Source organism: Gossypium raimondii, chromosome 8 (genome assembly GCF_025698545.1).
Source record: "Gossypium raimondii isolate GPD5lz chromosome 8, ASM2569854v1, whole genome shotgun sequence".
Lineage (NCBI taxonomy): Eukaryota > Viridiplantae > Streptophyta > Magnoliopsida > Malvales > Malvaceae > Gossypium > Gossypium raimondii.
Window position 1 is genome coordinate 5,878,764 of NC_068572.1, and position 11,738 is coordinate 5,890,501.

General features: G+C 35.8%; 1 protein-coding gene across 1 annotated transcript; it reads right to left on the minus strand.

Annotated features, from left to right (window-relative positions):
• Positions 1 to 26: 26 nt before the first annotated feature.
• Positions 27 to 7,819, minus strand: LOC105790512 (flowering time control protein FPA). Its single transcript, XM_012618151.2, has 4 exons — positions 7,654 to 7,819; positions 7,259 to 7,558; positions 1,970 to 3,186; positions 27 to 1,545 (listed from the first exon to the last, which is right to left on the minus strand). The coding sequence occupies exons 1-4, from the start codon at positions 7,654 to 7,656 to the stop codon at positions 336 to 338; spliced, it is 2,730 nt and encodes a 909-aa protein (XP_012473605.1). The 5' UTR covers positions 7,657 to 7,819; the 3' UTR covers positions 27 to 335.
• Positions 7,820 to 11,738: the final 3,919 nt, after the last annotated feature.

Genomic DNA, 11,738 nt, shown 5'->3' on the forward strand with positions numbered 1-11,738 from the left:
CCCTGTTCAAAAGTAATAATTAAAAAAAAAAAATCAGTTATTTAGCGGATTGAAGGTAGCTATCAACATGGCAGGATTACAAGTTGTTACTCAAGTAAAACAGGAATACATATTTAAGTAGGCTTCATCACTAACATTTCTAAGAACGTATAGCAATTCAAGTATCTGAGAATGAAATCCCTTAAGCACAGTGCTAAAAACTGAGATGATCAGCTGAATCCTTCGGAAGACTGTGAATCGAACCATAGAATACAAAACAAGGTGAAATTTCATGAAGCTAGTTGTTAAAAGTAATAAATTTTACCCAACGTATCGAAGTTGAATCCCACAGCAGTTCAAGTCCCTTTCCCTTGTTGAATTTGTTGAAGAAGAGCTGCTGCCAATTGTAATGTTGCTTGCAAGCGTTTCTGCGGATCGCCATCACCTTCTTCCGGTAGGCCGGTACCTTGCAGTTGCTGACTTCTTTGAGGTGCTTGAGAGATTGCTGCAGCTGAATTTGATGTCTGCTGCTGTTGTAACTGTTGCAGTTGAGAATACTGAGATGTTGAAAGCTCCGGAACAGGCTGGTTATTCTGTAAACCGTATCCCTGTGATTGTCTCATCATGTCGGAGTGGTCCATTGTGTTTGCATGTCGAAAACTCTCCCCCATTGATGCATTTGGAGCATTCCCAACCTGTCCTTGTTGCCCAATAAGAGATGATGCTAGTTGTGCTAATTGTTCCGGTTGAAGGGCACTACTCGGCATTGATAAAGGGACTGAAGATTTGAATTCGAGCATAGATGTCTTGCTATTTCCAGGTAAAGGAATACCAGAACTTCCAGCGGTACCAGTATATGTTTCTTGCACTGCTCTTGGCATAAATGATTGATTCCCTTGAATTGCCGGATCAAAGCTGGGAACTTGAGAGGGAGCATTTCTGGTGACAGAAACTGGATGCTGCTGATCATGAGAAGACCAGCCTGCTCCAAACATAGCGTTTTGCTCGGGTGCATAATCACGCCTCTGTTCATTATACATGTCCGATATATTTCCAACCGAATGAGCAGATGCGGAAAGTGAAACAGGTGGAGTTGATGTGGCCACATTCCCTGGATAGGAGATGTCTTTAATTCCTTGCCTACTTAATTCAGGATATGTCATAGAAGGAAATGACCCTGAAGCTGTTGATGGCTTTGCATAAGATGCATCACCATGAAAAGGTAACGAGTTTGCATCACTTCTTTCATTCAGATGTCCAGAACCGAGAGTGGAACCAGAATGCTCTAATCTCAAAACAACACCTGAAATGCTCAGTTTCCCAGGTACTTTCAGTACTTTCTCGGAAAAATCTGATGGAGGTACAAGAAACAAAGTTGTCATATCATCTAATTTAGCAACAGCCGCTCGCTGCTTCTCTCCCAAGTAATTCATGAATTCGTTATAGAATCCCATGTCGGCATCACTTTCAGGAACAAAAAAAACAACCCAAGCACTAGATGCTTGATAATAATGCTTTGCGAGCATGTCTAAACCTGTCCTTGCTGTGCAATCTAAGAATTCAGGCCTGCAGCATCAAGGTAGGGGTAATCAGTAATTCATAAAAGTCCAAAGGATTGGCAGGAAACGGAAATGGACACCATCAGAAATACCATGTGATGCCCCATGAAGTCGGAAAGATTCATTATTTTTCAAAAGAAAAAAAATTCAACTTGATTTTTGGAAGAAATCTAAAAAATATTAAACAACAAATATGTGCACAAATAGTTGCAGAAATCCTCCTTCATATTGTATCAAATTGGACATTAAATAATTAAACCTTTAATCCATCGACTACAAAATGACATTATCTGTCAATTTGCGGCTTGAAACAATGAATTGAATAACGGAAATAACACAGAACAACTCCACTTCAGAGGACCTACTTTAAAGCTAATGGAGGAATTAATAAGAACAAATGTTAACTATGAGAAAGGATTTGTACTACTTACAGCATCATGTCGAGGACTTTTCCAACAGGAAAGCAGCGAGCACGACAAACGGGTGTTCCACCCTTGGCTATTGTCCCCTCCCATTTCCACTCTTTCAAAGATGGCTGATCCATCTCCTGAGTAAATCTTTTCCTCTCAACTATGTTTGATTGTAGAGAACCAGAATCTACAGGAAAACCATCGTAAGATGGTTTCCAGTGATCATTCCTTTCTCCACGAGTTGGAGTGAAACTTGTTGGACGATCCGGGATCTGTTTACACCCCAAAGCTGCAGGTTCAAAGTTCTTATCAAAGGCTTCAGGTTGAGGAACATCAGAGAGCATCCTTGGAAAAGCACGTTTTTCTTGTTCAAGATCAGATAAAGAGTACTCTGGTAGCTCTTTCTCAGGTGGAAAGGAACCAGTTCTCAATTTCTTGGCTCCATGGACGTGATAATGGTCTTCAGGCATATCCCAAGGCTCTTCATAGAATGCACTTTTCTGAGGTAATTTTGGAGGATAATCATGGTACCTCATTGGACTTTTACTATGTTCATACATATCTTGTGGTACTCGAGGATCAGGCTCCCCTTCCCCAAACCTCCAGGGTTCATATGTGCTTCCACCACTCCATGAACTACCTTTCCTCTTGAAACTATAGACATCAACATCACCAGAATCGTAATTTGACATATAAGGAGATCTGATACTTGCATCTTCTGTTTCTGCAAAACTCCTGTCATGCAGAAAGTTCTCAGAAGACCCCAAGCGACCATTTGACCTGAAACGTGGAGAGTTGGGGGCATTTACTGAGACCCTTCCACTGTTGGATGATCCACCCTCACTCTTTGCGAAACAAATGTGCACACGAGGATTCCCAAATAACTTCCCCTGAAGAGTTTCTTTTGCCCTGCAAGCTGACGATAAACGCCTAAAGCGAACAAATGCATAACTACGTCCTGGAAACACAGTAATCTTCTCTATCTCACCGAAGGGGGAGAAAGCCTTCCTCAAAATCCCTTCATCCACTTTCAATAAAGCTGGAAATCCTATCCATAGGACCTCACTAGGATCACCACTTCTATCATTCACCTTTGATTTGTCAAGGGAAAAATGTTCAGGACTACCACGACGTGCTCTATTGTCCCTTGGTGAGAAAGGTGACCCTCTTACTTTAGAACGTTGCTCATCTAATCGTGGCAAGTAGTCCTCATCACGTGATGGTGTTGATGACTTATCCTGTAATTAAGAATATCACCAGGTAAGGGGAAAATCAACCCTTACTAAAGCAATCTCATATCATTTTAATCCAGATTGATCAAGTCCAAAACATAAAGGCTACAGAATCCAGTGGATGGATATGGAGCAAGAAATTAAGTTATGCACCTGCACGAGTAACCATTTCCAGTAGCAAACACATTCTACAGATGTATTGAAATATGGTATTGCAAGCTTCTGAAGCTAATGAAAAATAGCCAGCCACTGCACTAGTTCTACTCAAGATCCTACTGCCACAATAGTTAAGCTAGAAGTAAAAACACCTAATGAGGCATCGTATTGGAGATTTTTGACTAAATTTATTGTAAGACATACCTTTTTGGACGTGTGAAATGCTCTATAGAATAAGCCCTACGGATTTGTAAACTTCATAGTAATTTTCTTTTAACATTCTCATGAATTAATGGTTTTGACTTTTGAAATTTATACTTTTTTTACTATCACTATGCTCCCTTTTCAAAGGATCAACTACTTATGACCTCTAAAAAACAATAATAACCAAGCCTCTAGTAGACTACTACAAAATTTGATGGGTGGCGATTTATGTTCATTATGAGCACTTGCGCTATTCAATCACATGCATACTCCAAATGTCCTAACAAATAGTACAAAAGCAACTAAACTTCCATCAAGCAAGCCCCAGTAAAGAAATATGATGCTCATAGTGCTCAGAGTACGGGTCAAAAACATTGGTAAGCTAACAACACTTTTCTTTACACAAAAAGGACATCTCCCTGCCCTAACAACAAAATATTTGCACACCCACACACATCTCATCATAAGTGAAAACTATGCCATGGGTTCACAGCACAGTAACAAACATTATTGCATCATAACTGTGAGTTTGCCACAAGCACATGTATGCCTTAAAGTTTGCTGAAAAGACAAACAAACATATAAACCTTGCTGTGAAACTGAGAGATGCATCATCATAAGTAGAAAACATAAATCTTGTGAAAATACACGTGTTTTCATCACTTCGATCACTGAGGTTTGTAGAACAGTGAGTCAACGATAGTTCCACAGTCCTGTACACCTTGCCCAAAGAACTCTTACCACGAGATATTTCATATTGGAGTTTAGAGTTCTGAGAATATTAAATATGGAAAGCAATGGCAGCCTGCTCATTGTATAAATTGACTGATATGCACATTGATTTTGTTTATACTTGGAATAATTCGATTATAATCTTGAACCTAGAACTTCTGATTTCTTTTCTTTCCTTTTAATTGTCCTTTTTGGCAGGAATCGAATCTTGAAAAACTAGACAGGCATATAAGATAATAACTATGACATTAATGATCATTTCAACACAAAAAAGTTACTTTTCTCTTAGTAGTTAACAATTTGAACTTAACCTAAGGGGTTGTTTTAGATTGCATATAGGTAATAAGTAGAATGAAATATATAGTAAAAGTAATGACTAATTATCATGGAATTCCAAGGTTTACAAACAGCCCTCCCCCCTCACAATGCTAATGTTCACGAGATTAGCAATGTGTCCTGAGGCAAATGAATGGCATGAGGAAGACAGAGTACTCGTTTGTATCTTATGTTGCATGATGCATTGAGTGGATAGTAATTCTGGATTTATGCTGTCCCTGCTAAAATGGAAACATTTCAGAGAAAATACAGATATGGACCCTGAAAGCAAGCTTGACTGTTAGTTGGCACAGACTTTGGAGACTTTGTAGATCAGGTAATGGCCCTGAATTTATGGCTCTTGTTGGCACTGGTTATGCCATCTGTTCTTACTACTATCTATTATCATAAATCAATGTCAATGATTTTCCTTCTACACCTTCCACTTTCCCATGCAGTGCATGATTAAGTTTTTGAAATTTCAACATAGAATGGTGCTTCTATCCAAAATCTAGTAATCATCAATTCCAGTCGTTTTTATCCATTTCTCTTGGTTCCATCTTTCCCATCAGACTTTATCTTTAAGACATTTAATTATTTCATTATTCTTGATGTGTCCATCAACAAGGGCACATATTAGTGCTCAAGTAAGATTTATTGCTAGCAAAGAAAAGGTTAATGCCCCCTGAAACCTGTTAACATTACATTATCATCAGTTATTCACTCCTACTTAAACACAAACCAAGGTATGCTTCAAGATGTTAGCAGACATGGGAGTATTCTAGACCCTGTAGCACAAAAAAGGCCTAGAATAATTATTGGAAAGACAACCTACTTCACCAGAAAACCTATTTTATTTTTTCAAGCATCTGCAGGTGTGAGCATAACTATGGATTGTGGAGGTTAAAAACATATCTTTATGCAGGAGAAATAAAAGAGCTGTCTTGTGTCAGTTTTCTATTATTTCTTGTAGAAAGTTTTCAGATTGCTGCACAGGATATAGTTCCAGTATAAAGAGCACTGATGATGACACTGTTATGTACATTGTTCTAGGTCAATAAACTTTATCCATCATATTCAACAATTTAACTTCCAAAAGCTGTTTTCCCAGCGAGATTAAGTGTGATGAATTGATCTAAATAAGTATTGTAGCATCTATTCACAGTACCTGTTTTGCTTGAAAATATGCATGAAAAATTTGCACAGGATGGCATCAGACTGAACAACATTGAACGCATGACTAGGTTCCAGAATAAGACACCAATTAATTGGTCTGAAATTGATGAAAATTAACTGCTAATCAAGTTTTCCAAGTCGCTAAAAGCAATAACCTGACATTAAATGGATTGTAACTGTGCAATTTATGCTGAGTGCTTGGAAAGAACGGCAGAGCATATAGCAAAGCAAGGAAGAAAGATGACAAAAGAATGCATCCCTTGTAAGGAGAACCCACTTAGGGTCTTATGGTGAAGGAAATGTCTTTTGAAATCTGAGTGGTGCAATGGAAGTGAATAGCATTGTTCCAAAAACTGCATCTTGGAAGAAAATGCAACCAACACATTGTGATCATGCAAGTGGGCAGAAAGAACTATTACTCTTATTTTGCTTTTTTTCTGTGATTATTCTTGACATAGTTGAGATTTATGAACCTGATAATGTACAGTTATGGTCATGAATACTCTAAGTCACGAAACTAATTGCCAGACCAGAAAAGTTTTGTAGGATGTTTATGTAATTGGGAAGAGCATGCTAAGCCTTATCAAACATCTTAACACATGATGCTCACTTCAGTTTTTATCAGTTGCTATTTACAGCAAACTTTGCAGATGAAATGGTGCTGTGGTGGAGGATATTAGTTTCTTAAAGTTGCTGCTATTGAGAGAAGTAAACAAATTGTAAAGAACTTCCTCACGAAGAACTATATAATTTAAGTGAAATAGAATCTTGAGTATGATGTTTTCCCTTTATTCCTGACATGATATTTATTGTTATGGAATGAATCTCCAAGAATATAAGCATCTGAGGTCATTTGGGTTGCGGAGCTATAACGTTTCCATTATCTCTAACCAGAAAATTTGATGGAAATTGCTAGGAATTCACAACCAATTGTTCAATTAAATGGACTGCAAACACTATTTTCTTTATTTACAGGCTCTTTTGGTTGCTAGTTTTGCTGTTTGCTTGTGCACTCTCAAACTTTCTTAAAAAGAAAAAGGCTATTGAAACACAAATCACATTTTATTTACAATGACCAATCAAATACTTGTAAAAGAAAAGACCAATCAAATAACAATATTAAACACACCCAAATATACTTGCTCAATTAAAAAAAATTGCATTCTATTACGAAGCAAGTTGAACTTTTTGTGTTAAGGAAACAGGGCTATTGCTTTTCGGTTCCATAAGCAGCAAAGCAAGCAGCTAAACTAATAACAACCAAACAGAGCCTTAGTTTAAAGCCAATTTAATATCCTTTTCCCAATTCTATTTTAATCTTCAGCTTCTATTTTTTCTTTCATGTGGTTGAATTATGTTTATTTAAAGGTCGTGAACTTCTTTTAACTTCCCTGGCAATCATCAGCTACTAAACACACAAATTTGGAAGTTCAATCAAACTTAAATTAATTCCAGAAAGACAAAAAAGTAATATTAGTAATGGTTCAAGACTAACCGCCTTGGCAAACTCAATCCTAAGCGGATTCCCCGCTACGGGAAAACCTTGGAGCGCCTTCATGGCGGAAATAGCTTCTTCTTCGTTCATGAAATTGATAAAAGCGTAGCTTCGACCAGGCTGGAATGCCACGCTCTCTAGTTCGCCAAACTGCAAGAAGTGGTCTGTGAGGTCCGGCTCTAATATACTGTGCGATAGATTCCCTACCCAAAGGTGTCTCGAAGGAGGCGCATTAGCCCGACTTGAAATCCCCGACGGCGGATGGTCACGCCGCGATCTGTCCCTGCCTCCGCGACCAGACTGAAAACAATTCATTGAAATAATAAAACGATGAGAGATTATCAAAGTGAAAATATGATAAAAGGAGATAAGATTGGAGTTGGCAGATAACTGACCATGGCGGATTCTCAGAAGAATTTAGATTTTTTTTTCCCGGATCGATTTAGGGTTTGAAAATCAATAAAATTGGGACAGAGATGTAGGGGAAGAAAGTTCTTTGTTAATTTTATTTTTTAGGGTTTGGGATTTGCTGAAAAATAAAATGTTTTTTAAAAGGGTGGCGACGTGGCAGTCCCAAACTCCCACCATAATTTTGCTTTATCTTTTCGTGTTTTCCCTTTTAGTTTCAATCAAATGGTAAAGCCGTAAAGGTGATTCCAAAATTCTATTTTTAATTTTTAATTTAAATTTACAGTTGAAGGGATTTTATATAATAAAAAATCAACAATTTAATTATTAATTTGAAATTCAAAATAACTAAAAGTAGGGGAATACAAATTATCGGGGGTGTGGTCCGATTTGGTATGTTTAGTTTATTTTTTGTTTCACGTTACAGTATCGCTACATCATCTAATCTTATCGTCACCGTTGTTTTTATACTAGCCGCAGGTAAATACACTGCCCATCCAAATCTACCCTTAGTCCTGTTTTGATTTTCCAAATTGAATAAATTAAGTGAATACCTTTAAATTAGTCAAATTACTACATTTCATTCAAATTAGTCAAAATTTTTTATATTTTTCGTGATGATTTTATCCTTCATGTTTGGGGCTTGTAATTGTTCTTTTTAATAATATCGCCTTCAAGGTTTCAATCTATATTCTCACATCTCATCGGGAATGCAATGTAAATTTTTTTGAACTCATGTTAGATTTTGCCATAAGATTCTCATATTTGAATTTCAAATATTACTTTGAGAAGTTGGTTAGTATTTTCAATCGTGTCAAGGTTTCATAATATATGAAATAATCTTAATATTATGTATTCCTCAAGTATTCTTATGTTTTTCTTTCTTTTTGACAATTTTACCATTATTTTTAATGACTTTAATTCATTTTACCTAAACTATAACAAAATAACAACAACAACAAATAAATCAAATTCCTTTTGATATATTATTCAAGTAACATTTCAATTATATCATCCCGGTAGAATTAACCAAAGACTTTGTCCCCCTTGATGACAATGGGTACAACAAAAGACCTAAGCAAAAGAGTCGATTACCTTTTCCATTACAAAATTGTCTATTTAGGCCTAGACAAATTATACAAATGTTATTGCATATTTAGGCTAAAAATGTCTGTTCAAACACAAGTATATATGTTTTTCGAATTCAACATGGTGCACAAATCTAACAAATACCATAATGTCTACACACAAACGCAAAAGCAATGAGCACGACAAAGTTTCAAACCAATTTCATTACATATGAAAACAAAAGCAATAGCATTCATCTAAATAGATTTCACAAAAAAGCAACAAAACAATTTTATTAATGTCTATCAGAGAAGCAACTCTACAACAACAATGGCCTTCCAAGTGCCCTAATGTTATTTCGAACTAAGACTCTTAAGGCTTTAGCACCCGTTTAAGTGAGGCCTCTTAAGGCCTCACTTCTGCTTTTGGATAGACTTTTCGAAGGCCACAATGTTGTTTATGGCGAAACCTCTTAAGGCTCCAATGCCCTATTGGGCAAGGACTCTTAAGGCCTCAACTCGCTAAAAAGTGAATACTTACAAAGAAAAATCACCTCCAAGACGTCTTATTTTTCCTTTTAGGTCGACATTAGCAAATTTGCTTTCTAGGCATGTGAAGACCATCCACAAGCCTCACCAATGAATCAACTCAAGATATGCCATTTTATAACTTGCCTTTCATCTAATGGGGCAATTGTTAAATCCATTTCCGCACACTATACCATCAAGCCACATCGTCACATCCTAATAAAGCACTCATACCTGTAAAACCACTCTATATAATCTAAGGTACCATTTTAGTGGAACCCGCAACAAAGCTCCCCCTCTTCTATAACAGTATTATCCATCACAAAAAGAAGGGTTTTAGGAAACCTACTAAAACTCTGCCAAATTTTCCAAAGCTCATGAGATCCTAAAACTACCGTTCCAAGTAGCTTTCACATCATTTAAGGTGTGACCATCCCCATTTTAACGTTTTTTGGCACCTCTACAGTGTAAATTACCATTAAGAAACCACCTAAACTTTTATGTTGTAACATGTAACAGCCCGGTTTAGACCTTAGTAGGAACAGTGGTTTTAGGATCACAAATCTGAAGTCGTAAAGTTATTTTAATATTATTTTTGGTGTTTATAGAATGTTAATTGATATGTGTGAAAATTTCGTGATTTAATTTTGATTGGATAGTTAATTTAATAAAAGAACTTAATTGTGTAAAATGCAACAGTGACATACTAATTGTTTAAATGTTTATTTGCTATGATTAATTAATTATTAAGCCCTTAAGTGGTTATTTGACCCTTGGTCATTTGAGTGGACGGTTTTGGGTTTATAATATATGGATTTCATATTAAATTATAAATGTTAGTTTTGTAAAATTAGCAAAATATGTTAATATAATAAAACATAAAAAAAAACAAAACAAAAACCATGTATTAGTTCATCTTTCTTTCACCAAAACAAGAAAAGAAAAAGGGAGTTTTAAAGCTTTGAACATTCGACCTTGGTTCAAGCTTGAATCAAGGTTCGTTTTTGCTCGGTTTTTGATAATTTTTATGTTTTTGAGATTGTTGCTTTGAATACTAGCTAGCCCATACTTGAATTTTTGAATTGGTTGTGTATTTTGTGATTTGCCATCGATGAGACATTGTTGTTTTTGTTGTTTGATAATGAAAAATAAATATTTGTTGATAGATTATTAAATTTTGTTAAGTAATTTTTGATAAAAATCCAAATTAGGGATTTATTTGTGAAATTTGTAAATTTAGGGGTTGAAATGAAAAATTAATGAAAGAAATGGGCTGCTAGGGACCCTAGTGAAATTCGGCCAAGCTTGCGTGTGGTGAAATTTTGAATATTTTGTGTTCTGTGAAATAGAGACCAAATTGTGAAAAATGTGAAATGTTAGGGGTTAAAATGTAATTTGCCCATTTATGTGTTTTTGAATAAATTTGAATGAAATGTGTTATTAAATAGCCAAATTTGAATTTATATAGATCAAGAACAAAAGAAAACATAATTAGATCGGGAAAAGTCGAAAGTGGTCGAGTAGTCGATTCCATCCGTTCGTTTCTGTACGAGGTAAGTTCATAAGTAAATAAATATTGTAAATTTTAAATGTATATGTTTTTAAATATGCCGAATTGGTATGTATGTATATTTGACATATTGCCGAATTGTTATAAGCATGGTGTGATTTGTATTGTGATCGAATTGATTGAATTACGACGTCCGAAAGTCCCGTACAAACCATAGGAATAGTTAGGATACATATGTCATGACATAGGATTCCGATATGAGTTATCGTGTAAGACCACGTCAGGGACGTTGGCGTCGATTTGAGATTTACGTGTAAGACCCTGTCTGGGACAGTGGCATCGATATTTGATTACATGTAAGACCACGTCTGGGACGTTGGCATTGTATGAGCATTCTGAGTTTTCCGAGTATCCTTATTGATTCTGAACGGTTTAACAGCCAATATCGAGAAATGAATGATTATGTAAAAATGTATCTGATTTAGGTACGTATGATTTGTTTATGTAATTCAGAAATGAAAAGTGAGTATGTATTAAATAACTATATGTGAGATATATGACAATGAATGATGCTTATGTAGTAAATTTAATTATATGAGAAAAGTGAATTTAGTTATATGGTTGAAATTGTTTATATTAGGCTTAATTGTATTGAACTGTTAATAATCTTATAATGATTTATTTGCTTATGACTTACTAAGCTTTCTAAGCTTACTGCATGTGTGTTCGTTCGTTGTTTTGTAGACTTTGGAAAGCTAGTTACGAGCTCGGGGATCGTCAGGAAAGTTCATCACACTATCAACAGTTATTTTGGTACTTTAAAAGTTTAAATCATAATTCTATGGCATGTATAGGCTAGTAATTGTTTTGGTTGCTTTTGAAAGTTGTATATATTTAGCCATGCAAAAATGGATCAATCTTAATGCTAATGTTCTAATGCTTAAGTAATTTTTTGGTCATGATATAT